At 38.0% G+C, this 13,046-nt stretch overlaps 1 protein-coding gene across 7 annotated transcripts in view; it reads right to left on the reverse strand.

Annotated features, from left to right (window-relative positions):
- herc2 (HECT and RLD domain containing E3 ubiquitin protein ligase 2) overlaps nt 1-13,046 on the reverse strand; it is a 274,014-nt gene that overhangs the window by 185,404 nt on the left and 75,564 nt on the right. For all 7 annotated transcript variants that reach the window (XM_061888270.1, XM_061888266.1, XM_061888265.1 and 4 more), the window contains exons 30-34: nt 9,058-9,253; nt 8,873-8,994; nt 4,418-4,594; nt 4,214-4,350; nt 3,992-4,143 (exon numbers count right to left, since the gene is read on the reverse strand). In XM_061888270.1, coding sequence (XP_061744254.1) covers nt 3,992-4,143; nt 4,214-4,350; nt 4,418-4,594; nt 8,873-8,994; nt 9,058-9,253 — 784 coding nt within the window. The remainder of the gene's footprint in view (nt 1-3,991; nt 4,144-4,213; nt 4,351-4,417; nt 4,595-8,872; nt 8,995-9,057; nt 9,254-13,046) is intronic.

The raw sequence follows: 13,046 nt of genomic DNA on the forward strand, positions 1-13,046 counted from the left end.
TGGTATGATGTGACAGGTGGTGACAGTACACCTACTTTGAGACAAGAGCTTGGTTATGGTTTGAATTCATATCCAACAATTGCGACTTTTTACTGAGATACGTTTTTAATGATTTCTGCTGGAGGTGTGAAAAATGTGCCCTGGCTCAAAAAAAGGTTGAAAAACACTACTGTAGAGCACTTTATATTGTAAGTGTTACGTGTACAAAGCCATTATTCACATTCTCATTGTTTCTCATGGAGAAATACAAACTTCTCCATTTACTGTTCTAGAGCCAACTCGGTTGGTAAATGGAGGCTTGAATATTTTTGATTACTAAAACAAAGCAAGTACGGCGAACAGTGCTCAAGGAAGACAAAACTGCAACAGGAAAAATACCAACAAAACAGGAAAAGTCACCAAAATACGTGCGCGAGACAAGAACTAAAACCCTACACAGGAAAACGGCAAAAAACTCAAAATAAGTCATGGTATGATGTGACAGGTGGTGACAGTACACCTACTTTGAGACAAGAGCTTGGTTATGGTTTGAATTCATATCCAACAATTGCGACTTTTTACTGTCAATATCGGCTGCTGAGTTACATTTTTAATGATTTCTGCTGGAGGTGATAAAAATGTGCCCTGGCTCAAAAAAAGGTTGAAAAACACTGCTGTAGAGCACTTTATATTGTAAGTGTTAGGTGTACAAAGCCATTATTCACATTTTCATTGTTTCTCATGGAGAAATACAAACTTCTCCATTTACTGTTCTAGAGCCAACTCAGTTGGTAAAAACAGAATGCTGGACGACAGCAAAGACTTACAGCGTGCTGAGCAAAGACGGCGTACACATCCGAACACCACATGACAATCAACAATGTCCCCACAAAGAAGGATAGCAACAACTTAAATATTTTTGATTACTAAAACAAAGCAAGTACGGCGAACAGTGCTCAAGGAAGACAAATCTGCACCAGGAAAAATACCAACAAAACAGGAAAAGTCACCAAAATAGGTGCGCAAGACAAGAACTAAAACCCTACACAGGAAAACGGCAAAAAACTCAAAATAAGTCATGGTATGATGTGACAGGTGGTGACGGTACACCTACTTTGAGACAAGAGCTAGAGTGATGAGTGCTTGGTTATGGTTTGAATTCATATCCAACAATTGCGACTTTTTACTGAGTTACATTTTTAATGATTTCTGCTGGAGGTGGGAAAAATGTGCCCTGGCTCAAAAAAAGGTTGAAAAACACTGCTGTAGAGCACTTTATATTGTAAGTGTTACGTGTACAAAGCCATTATTCACATTCTCATTGTTTCTCATGGAGAAATACAAACTTCTCCATTTACTGTTCTAGAGCCAACTCAGTTGGTAAAAACAGAATGCTGGACGACAGCAAAGACTTACAGCGTGCTGAGCAAAGACGGCGTACACATCCGAACACCACATGACAATCAACAATGTCCCCACAAAGAAGGATAGCAACAACTTAAATATTTTTGATTACTAAAACGAAGCAAGTACGGCGAACAGTGCTCAAGGAAGACAAAACTGCAACAGGAAAAATACCAACAAAACAGGAAAAGTCACCAAAATAGGTGCGCAAGACAAGAACTAAAACCCTACACAGGAAAACGGCAAAAAACTCAAAATAAGTCATGGTATGATGTGACAGGTGGTGACAGTACACCTACTTTGAGACAAGAGCTTGGTTATGGTTTGAATTCATATCCAACAATTGCGACTTTTTACTGTCAATATCGGCTGCTGAGTTACATTTTTAATGATTTCTGATGGAGGTGTGAAAAATGTGCCCTGGCTCAAAAAAAGGTTGAAAACACTGCTGTAGAGCACTTTATATTGTAAGTGTTAGGTGTACAAAGCCATTATTCACATTCTCATTGTTTCTCATGGAGAAATACAAACTTCTCCATTTACTGTTCTAGAGCCAACTCGGTTGGTAAATGGAGGCTTGAATATTTTTGATTACTAAAACAAAGCAAGTACGGCGAACAGTGCTCAAGGAAGACAAAACTGCAACAGGAAAAATACCAACAAAACAGGAAAAGTCACCAAAATACGTGCGCGAGACAAGAACTAAAACCCTACACAGGAAAACGGCAAAAAACTTAAAATAAGTCATGGTATGATGTGACAGGTGGTGACAGTACACCTACTTTGAGACAAGAGCTTGGTTATGGTTTGAATTCATATCCAACAATTGCGACTTTTTACTGTCAATATCGGCTGCTGAGTTACATTTTTAATGATTTCTGCTGGAGGTGATAAAAATGTGCCCTGGCTTAAAAAAAGGTTGAAAAACACTGCTGTAGAGCACTTTATATTGTAAGTGTTACGTGTACAAAGCCATTATTCACATTCTCATTGTTTCTCATGGAGAAATACAAACTTCTCCATTTACTGTTCTAGAGCCAACTCAGTTGGTAAATGGAGGCTTGAATATTTTTGATTACTAAAACAAAGCAAGTACGGCGAACAGTGCTCAAGGAAGACAAAACTGCAACAGGAAAAAATACCAACAAAACAGGAAAAGTCACCAAAATAGGTGCGCGAGACAAGAACTAAAACCCTACACAGGAAAACGGCAAAAAACTTAAAATAAGTCATGGTATGATGTGACAGGTGGTGACAGTACACCTACTTTGAGACAAGAGCTTGGTTATGGTTTGAATTCATATCCAACAATTGCGACTTTTTACTGAGTTACATTTTTAATGATTTCTGCTGGAGGTGTGAAAAATGTGCCCTGGCTCAAAAAAAGGTTGAAAAACACTGCTGTAGAGCACTTTATATTGTAAGTGTTACGTGTACAAAGCCATTATTCACATTCTCATTGTTTCTCATGGAGAAATACAAACTTCTCCATTTACTGTTCCAGAGCCAACTCGGTTGGTAAATGGAGGCTTGAATATTTTTGATTACTAAAACAAAGCAAGTACGGCGAACAGTGCTCAAGGAAGACAAAACTGCAACAGGAAAAAATACCAACAAAACAGGAAAAGTCACCAAAATAGGTGCGCGAGACAAGAACTAAAACCCTACACAGGAAAACGGCAAAAAACTTAAAATAAGTCATGGTATGATGTGACAGGTGGTGACAGTACACCTACTTTGAGACAAGAGCTAGAGTGATGAGTGCTTGGTTATGGTTTGAATTCATATCCAACAATTGCGACTTTTTACTGAGTTACATTTTTAATGATTTCTGCTGGAGGTGTGAAAAATGTGCCCCGGCTCAAAAAAAGGTTGAAAAACACTGCTGTAGAGCACTTTATATTGTAAGTGTTAGGTGTACAAAGCCAATATTCACATTCTCATTGTTTCTCATGGAGAAATACAAACTTCTCCATTTACTGTTCTAGAGCCAACTCAGTTGGTAAAAACAGAATGCTGGACGACAGCAAAGACTTACAGCGTGCTGAGCAAAGACGGCGTACACATCCGAACACCACATGACAATCAACAATGTCCCCACAAAGAAGGATAGCAACAACTTAGATATTTTTGATTACTAAAACGAAGCAAGTACGGCGAACAGTGCTCAAGGAAGACAAAACTGCAACAGGAAAAAATACCAACAAAACAGGAAAAGTCACCAAAATAGGTGCGCGAGACAAGAATTAAAACCCTACACAGGAAAACGGCAAAAAACTCAAAATAAGTCATGGTATGATGTGACAGGTGGTGACAGTACACCTACTTTGAGACAAGAGCTATAGTGATGAGTGCTTGGTTATGGTTTGAATTCATATCCAACAATTGCGACTTTTTACTGAGTTACATTTTTAATGATTTCTGCTGGAGGTGATAAAAATGTGCCCTGGCTCAAAAAAAGGTTGAAAAACACTGCTGTAGAGCACTTTATATTGTAAGTGTTAGGTGTACAAAGCCATTATTCACATTCTCATTGTTTCTAATGGAGAAATACAAACTTCTCCATTTACTGTTCTAGAGCCAACTCGGTTGGTAAATGGAGGCTTACCAAGCTCTTTGAAGCGTGCGCTGGCTTCCAGCAGGATGTGGCGAACGTTGTGGATGGCCCAGGAGTACAACTTGCCAAAGGTGACTTCCAGGAGCATGCGGTTGAAGGGAGGGATCAAATCCACATCCTTCAGGCAGTCGGAAAGCGGCTCACTGAAAACAGAAGCCAAGCTTAACGAGGCAGAGCTCGGAAGTGACGCTGGATAGGTAAACAAATACCTACCCAATGTTGGTTCCTTCAGGTATGACCCTCTGCCAGCCACACAGCATGGCGTACTGCACCGAGGGCAGCAGGAAGCTCTTGGAGGCCAACTTCAACATGGTGTCGATGCCCTCCAGCCTCACCTCCGCCCGCTCCAGCTAGGATATCAAAAGGTTCAGCTTTTTGTGGCCTCTTTTCAAAGTTGGGCCTTATTTGCGGCCTCACCTGCTTGAGGAGACACTTCCTCATCTTCTCCACGTCCAGAGGCTCCTCCTTCAGGGCAAACTCCACGATCTTGCTCATGAGGCTGGACTGGGGGAAGGCGCCCCGGATGCTGTGTTTCAGCCAGCGGTACTTCTGCACGTTGTCCACGCTGCTCAGGATAGGCTGCCACTTGTCCTGCTGGGGGTGGGGGACAATAATATTAATATCACACATAAATAACAGGTTCAATGATGAAAAAAATGTATGATTTACTTTTGATCCCGGAAAATTTTGCGTGATTTTTATTTTATTTTATAAAACTGTCATTGCTCAAATAATAATGAATCATAATCAATGTTATGAATACTTGACCTATTTAAGTATTCAAATATTCCACTTTGACATATTTTAGGGAAAAATATTGCATATTTTGTGTGTTTGCCAAATTAAAAAAAAAATGTTTTCTTTGGCAAAAAGTGCATGAAACAAAAAACTGAATGAACACATAAAAAAAAAAAAAACTTAAAATTGACGGATAGATCGGAAGTTGTTTTATGGATTTAATGATAAAATAAATGTATGATTTATTTTTAACACTTCTATGAGTGAGGCACTTTTGATCCCAGACAATTTTGCATGAATTTTATTTTATTTTATAAAACTGTCACTGCTCAAATAATAATGAATCATAATCAATGTTATGAATTCTTGACCTATTTAAGTATTCAAATATTCCACTTTGACATATTTTAGGGGAAAATATTGCATATTTTGTGTGTTTGCCAAGTTTTAAAAAAATGTTTTCTTTGGCAAAAAGTGCATGAAACAAAAAACTAAATAAACACATTAAAAAAAACAAAAAAAATTACAATTGACGGATAGATCGGAAGTTGTTCTACGGATTTAATTATAAAATAAATGTATGATTTATTTTTAACACTTCTATGAGTGAGGCACTTTTGATCCCAGACAATTGTGCATGAATTTTATTTTATTTTATAAAACTGTCATTGCTCAAATAATAATGAATCATAATCAATGTTATGAATACTTGACCTATTTAAGTATTCAAATATTCCACTTTGAAATATTTTAGGGGAAAATATTGCATATTTTGTGTGTTTGCCAAATTAAAAAAAAAAGTTTTCTTTGGCAAAAAGTGCATGAAACAAAAAACTAAATGAACACATTAAAAAAAACAAAAAAAATTAAAATTGACGGATGGATCGGAAGTTGTTCTACGGATTTAATTATAAAATAAATGTATGATTTATTTTTAACACTTTTATGAGCGAGGCACTTTTGATCCCAGACAATTTTGCATGATTTTTATTTTATTTTATAAAACTGTCATTGCTCAAATAATAATGAATCATAATCAATGTTATGAATACTTGACCTATTTAAGTATTCAAATATTCCACTTTGACATATTTTAGGGGAAAATATTGCATATTTTGTTTGCCAAATTAAAAAAAAAATGTTTTCTTTGGCAAAAAGTGCATGAAACAAAAAACTAAATAAACAAATTAAAAAAAACAAAAAAAAATTAAAATTGACGGATAGATCGGAAGTTGTTCTACGGATTTAATTATAAAATAAATGTATGATTTATTTTTAACACTTTTATGAGTGAGGCACTTTTGATCCTGGAAAATTTTGCGTGATTTTTATTTTATTTTATAAAACTGTCATTGCTCAAATAATAATGAATCATAATCAATGTTATGAATTCTTGACCTATTTAAGTATTCAAATAATCCACTTTGACATATTTTAGGGGAAAATATTGCATATTTTGTGTGTTTGCCATACAAAAAACAAGGTTTTCACGGACAAATAGTGCATATAAAAATTAAAAAAACATAAAATCGACAGATAGATCTGAAGTTGATCTAGAGATTTAAAAATAAAATAAATACACAGTTTATTTTTAACACTTTTATAAGTGGGGCCTTTTTGGATCCCTGACAATGTTTGCAATATTTGTATTGTATTTTATAAAACTGTCATTGCTTTAATAATAATAAATCTTAATAAATTTTATAAAATATTGTATTCAAATATTGCTGTATTCAAATATTCCACTTGAGACATATTTTCGGGGTAAATATTGCAAAATTTGTGTGTTTGCACTATTAAAAACTACGTTTTCTTGGACAAAAAGTGCATACAACCAAAAAACAAAATAAAAATATTGAAAAAATAATAAAAACATAAAATCGACAGACGGATCTGAAGTTGTTCTAGGAATTTAAAAGTAAAACAAATATAAAATTTATTTTTAACACTTATTTATTTCTATATGTGGGGCCTTATTAGATTCCTGACAATGTTTGAAATATTTATATTGTGTTTTATAAAACTGTCATTGCTCAAATAATAATAAATCATAATCAATTTGATGAATTATTGTATTCAAATATTATTGTATTGAAATATTCAACTTGGACATATTTTTGGAGTAAAAATCGCATAATTTTTGTGTTGGCACTATTAAAAACTAAGTTTTCTTGGACAAAAAGTGCATAAAAAAAAAAATAATAAAAAATTCTAATCGACAGACCTGAAGTTGATCTAGAGATTTAAAAATGAAATAAATATATAATTTTTTTAACACGTTTATAAGTGGGCCTTTTTTGGATCCCTGACAATGTTTGCATTATTTGTATTGTATTCCTCATTGCTCAAATAATAATAAATCATAATCAATTTGATGAACTATTGTATTCCGGACATATTTTGGGGATAAATATTGCATAATTTGTGTCTTTGCACTATTAAAAACTAAGTTTTCTTGGACAAAAAGTGCATAAAACCTAAAACAAATAAAAATGTATGGTAAAAACTTCTAATCGACACACCTAAAGTTGATCTACAGATTTACGCAGTGAATATATATTATAAAATAAAATAAAATAAAATAATGTACATTATTTTTTAAGATTTTTATGAGTAAAACCCTTCCGGATCTCTCTGACCAAACCCTCAAGGTTAAAAATTGTTTTTTATAAATTGTTGGGAAGTCCATCCATCCATTTTCTACCACTTATTCCCTTTCGGGGTCGCGGGGGGCGCTGGCGCCTATCTCAGCTACAATCGGGCGGAAGGCGGTGTACACCCTGGACAAGTCGCCACCTCATCGCAGGGCCAACACAGATAGACAGACAACATTCACACACTAGGGCCAATTTTAGTGTTGCCAATCAACCTATCCCCAGGTGCATGTCTTTGGAAGTGGGAGGAAGCCGGAGTACCCGGAGGGAACCCACGCATTCACGGGGAGAACATGCAAACTCCACACAGGAAGATCCCGAGCCTGGATTTGAACCCAGGACTGCAGGACCTTCGTATTGTGAGGCAGACGCACTAACCCCTCTGCCACCGTGAAGCCGAGATTTAAAAAAAAAAAAAAAAGAGATTTAAAAATGAAATATATATATAATTTTTTTAACACGTTTATAAGTGGGCCTTTTTTGGATCCCTGACAATGTTTGCAATATTTGTATTGTATTCCTCATTGCTCAAATAATAATAAATCATAATCAATTTGATGAATTATTGTATTCAAATATTCCACTTGGAAATATTTTGGGGATAAATATTGCATAATTTGTGTCTTTGCACTATTAAAAACTAAGTTTTCTTGGACAAAAAGTGCATAAAACCTAAAACAAATAAAAATGTATAGTAAAAACTTCTAATCGACACACCTAAAGTTGATCTACAGATTTACGCAGTGAATATATATTATAAAATAAAATAAAATTAAATAATGTACATTATTTTTTAAGATTTTTATGAGTAAAACCCTTCCGGATCTCTCTGACCAAACTTGAGGGAATCCCTCAAGGTTAAAAATTGCTTTTTATAAATTGTTGGGAAGTCCATCCATCCATTTTCTACCGCTTATTCCCTTTCGGGGTCGCGGGGGGCGCTGGCGCCTATCTCAGCTACAATCGGGCGGAAGGCGGGGTACACCCTGGACAAGTCGCCACCTCATCGCAGGGCCAACACAGATAGACAGACAACATTCACACTCACATTCACACACTAGGGCCCATTTAGTGTTGCCAATCAACCTATCCCCAGGTGCATGTCTTTGGAAGTGGGAGGAAGCCGGAGTACCCGGAGGGAACCCACGCATTCACGGGGAGAACATGCAAACTCCACACGGAAAGATCCCGAGCCTGGATTTGAACCCAGGACTGCAGGACCTTCGTATTGTGAGGCAGACGCACTAACCCCTCTGCCACCGTGAAGCCCTTGTTGGGAAGTCAAAAAAAATTGTATTTAATTTTTGGACTTGTTGGGAAGTCAAAAAATTAAATACAATTTTTGAATGAATGGCATTTCTTATTTATTCAATTTAGGGCTGTCAAAAAAAAAAACCCATTGATTTTGAAATAAATCACAAATCTTTTTTGTAACAATTCTCCATATCCTCACACATGCACACACAATATATTCAAGTACCTTGGCTGTCTTGCTAGTGGGTGATTTCCTATCAGGAGACGTGGGGCTGATGTTAGCGTCTTCTTCTATGGTTCCTTCGTTCTCCAGCTTAGCCTCCTCCACACCACTGGACTTCTTGGACCCTACACAGAAGAAAACGTGAGCACCGCCTGGGACCAAAAGCACCCGTGAGTGCACACCACTACCTCTTTTCTTCCGGCGCTCCCGTATGAGTTTCTGTGCGATCCTGCGCCAGCGTGGCTGGGAGCTCAGCAGCTTGATCTTGGACACGATGGACAGGTCGTTGCTCACCGCCGGACGCAGCTCGTTGAAGAGGAAGCGCAGGCGCTCGATGACGGGCGCACACACTTCCTTGTAGGAGCGCCCTTGTTCTTGGTGGGTCTTCAAAGACACCACGAGGTTTCAGTACACGGCTTTAAGGTCAACTAAACACTTTTGGCAAAATTTGGCTCTCAAATACGACACTTTTTCTTCACACAGAAGAGAAGAAGCGATGGAAACGTGTGAGTGACGTGAAGTGAATTATATTTATATAGCGCTTTTCTCTAGTGACTCAAAGCGCTTCACATTATGAAACCCATTACTTAAGTTACATTTAAACCAGTGTGGGTGGCACTGGGAGCAGGTGGGCAAAGTGTCTTGCCCTAGGACACGACGGCAGTAACTAGGATGGCAGGAGCGGGGATCGAACCTGGAACCCTCAAGTTGCTGGCACGGCCACTCTACCAACCGAGCTATACCGCCCCAGTACATATTTATTTCTTTTACTAACAAACTACAAACAAAGGAAGTAAACAGAAGGCGCGCATGAGGGTGGAAGTACAAAACTTGGCTATAAAACAAAAACTAGCAATATGGCATGACTATGGACAAATAAAAAAAAAAAAAAACTCAATAACTGTGACATAAAAAACTTATGTGGGATGGACATAATGATTAAACAGGCATGGTATGGCATGAAGGGAGTTGAGGTAAAGTCGCCAGGCTGACCACCTGTTAACTACAGGTTTAAATAATGGCCATGATAAGTACAAACATGTGTGAGACATGAGGATAGGGGCGGGACATGAGGACAAGGTGAAAACTAATGAGTTGCTATGGTAATAAAACAAACAAGGAATAACAGGAACTGATTGTCCGAAAAACAAAACCGAACATGACCAAAACAAAACATGATCCCATAGACATGACATTTTTTTTTTACCTTGGCCTCAGTCTGCACCCCCACTCCAGGGCCTAGGCTAAGACCGATTTTTTAATTGTATTTTAATCTTCTATTTTTTTCTCCCCCCCCTTGTTTACCTGTATGTCATCTTTTTTGTAAGGGGCGCTGGAAGCCGGCAGACCCGTCAGCGATCCTGTTCTGTCTCCCTGTAATGTTTGTCTGATCTTGAATGGGATTGTGATGAAAATTTTAATTTTCCTGAAGGAACTCTCCTGACGGAATAAATAAAGTACTATCTATCTATCTACAAAATGTGCAGGCAGCATACCCCTTCCCCTTAGGAAACGTGTGAGAGAACCACAGAAACTTATTAGGACACTCATCAACATGTCTGTCCTACAAACACTAAAACCAGTGAAGTTGTCGTGTCGTGTAAATGGTAAACAAAAACAGAATACAACGATTTGCAAATCCTTTTCAACTTATATTCAATTGAATGGACTGCAAAGACAAGATATTTCATGTGGAATTTGATGCCCGCAACATGTTTCATGAAAGCTGGCACAAGTGGCGAAATAGACTAGGAAAGTTTAGGAATGCTCATCAACACTTATTTGGAACATCCCACAGGTGAACAGGCTAATTGGGAACAGGTGGGTGCCATGATTGGGTATAAAAGCAGCTTCCATTAAATGCTCACTCATTCACAAACGAGGATGGGGCGAGGGTCACCACTTTGTCAACAAATGCGTGAGCAAATTGTCAAACAGTTTAAGAACAACATTTCTCAACCAGCTATTGCAGGCATTTAGGAATTTCACCATTTATGGTCCGTAATATCATCAAAAGGTTCAGATAATCTGATGCAGGCGGTACTGCATCAAAAAGTGACATCAGCGTGTAAAGAATATCACCACATGGGCTCAGGAACACTTCAGCAAACCATTGTCAGTAACTACAGTTTGTCGCTACATCTGCAATTGCAAGTTAAAACTTTACTTGCAAAGCAAAAGCCATTTATCAACAACACCCAAAAACGCCGCCGGCTTTGCTGGGCCCGAGATCATCTAAGATGTACTGATGCAAAGTGGAAAAGTGTTCTGTGATCTGACGAATCCAAATTTCAAATAGTTTTTGGAAACTGTGGACGTCATGTCCTCCGGACCACAGAGGATAATAACCATCCCGATTGTTCTAGGCAAGAAGTGTAAAAGCCGGCATCTGTGATGGTATGGGGGTGTATTAGTGCCCAAGGCATGGGTAACTTACACATCTGTGAAGGCACCATTAATGCTGAAAGGTACATACAGGTTTTGGAACAACATATGTTGTCATCCAAACAAGGTTATCATGGACGCCCCTGCTTATTTCAGCAAGACAACGCCAAGCTATGTGTCACAACAGCTTCATAGTAAAAGAGTGCTGGTACTAGACTGGCCTGCCTGTAGTCCAATCCTGTCTCCCATTGAAAACATGTGGCGCATTATGAAGCCTAAAATACCACAAGGGAGACTCCGGACTGTTGAACAACTTAAGCTGTACATCAAGCAAGAATGGGAAAGAATTCCACCTGAAAAGCTTCAAAAATGTTTCTCCTTAGTTCCCAAACGTTTACTGAGTGTTGTTAAAAGGAAAAGCCATGTACCACAGTGGTAAAAATTCCCCTGTGACAACTTTTTTTGCAAAGAGTTGCTGCCATTAAATTCTAAGTTAATGATTATTTGCAAAAAAAATAAAGTTTCTCAGTGAGAACATTAAATATATTGTCTTTGCAGTCTATTCAACTAAATGTATATTGTGTTTTTATTTGCCATTTACACAACATGATAACTTCACTGGTTTTGTACAATGCCCAACATTGTGCGCCATTTTTTACCTGATTACGACCTTTCAACCATCTCCCCACATCTTAAAACATGTTGTCCCTTTCCTAAAAATTCACGGTTTTCCTTGAATTTCTTTTAATTTTCTCCCCATTGACAATGAATGGCAAATGTACAAACCTCTCCAAGGTTTCTCATAGTCATTCACATTGACATCCCATTGGGTTGTGAGTTTTTCCTTGCCCTTATGTGGGCTCTGAACCGAGAATGTTTTTGTGGTTTATGCAGCCCTTTGAGACACTTGTGATTTAGGGCTGTATAAATAAACACTAATTGATTGATGATTGAAACTCAAACTCAGGCTCATATAAGTTTATAATTGGGGCGGTATAGCTCGGTTGGTAGGGTGGCCGTGCCAACAACTTGAGGGTTGCAGGTTCGATTCCCGCTTGTGCCATCCTAGTCACTGCCGTTGTGTCCTTGGGCAAGACACTTTACCCACCTGCTCCCAGTGCCACCCACACTGCTTTAAATGTAACTTAGATATTGGCTTTCACTATGTAAAGCGCTTTGAGTCACTAGAGAAAAGTGCTATATAAATATAATTCACTTCACATGCTAACTGTTTGCATTCTAATTATAGCATGCTAACCTTTTTGGCCAATATTGCTGCCATGCCTTTACAGTTGATACATGCTAACATGCTAACATTAACATGACCTGATTGGCGGTTAGTCTGTCCCTCCCACTGATCAGTGATCACTTCCTGCGTTGCTCGGTTACCAGAGAGCGAGTGTCTTTGTTCACGCAACCAACCTTTCTTCTCACAAAGAAAAAATATATACCGTATTTCCTTGAATAGCTGCCGGGGCGCTAATTAATTCAAAACCTCTTCTCACTCCTGCGCTTATTCAAGGCATGCGGTAAAAGTAAGCAGGCGCTAATAGTTTTACAACCTCTTGTCGCCCCTGCGCTTACCAATGGCATGCAGTAAAAAATTGAGTGTGATAAAATAAATAAAAATAATAAAAAAAAATTCTGCGGCCGCATCCCGGTGGTTTGATCCACTGCTCTACAACATGCTACCTGCGTGCCGGCCGGACGCAGGCATTTCGCTGCTTCTCATACGAGATTGCAATGCTTACTTTATCAACAGCCATACCGTTTACACTAAATGATTGTGATA

This window comes from Nerophis ophidion, linkage group LG26 (assembly GCF_033978795.1).
Source record: "Nerophis ophidion isolate RoL-2023_Sa linkage group LG26, RoL_Noph_v1.0, whole genome shotgun sequence".
In the NCBI taxonomy this organism is placed as follows: domain Eukaryota; kingdom Metazoa; phylum Chordata; class Actinopteri; order Syngnathiformes; family Syngnathidae; genus Nerophis; species Nerophis ophidion.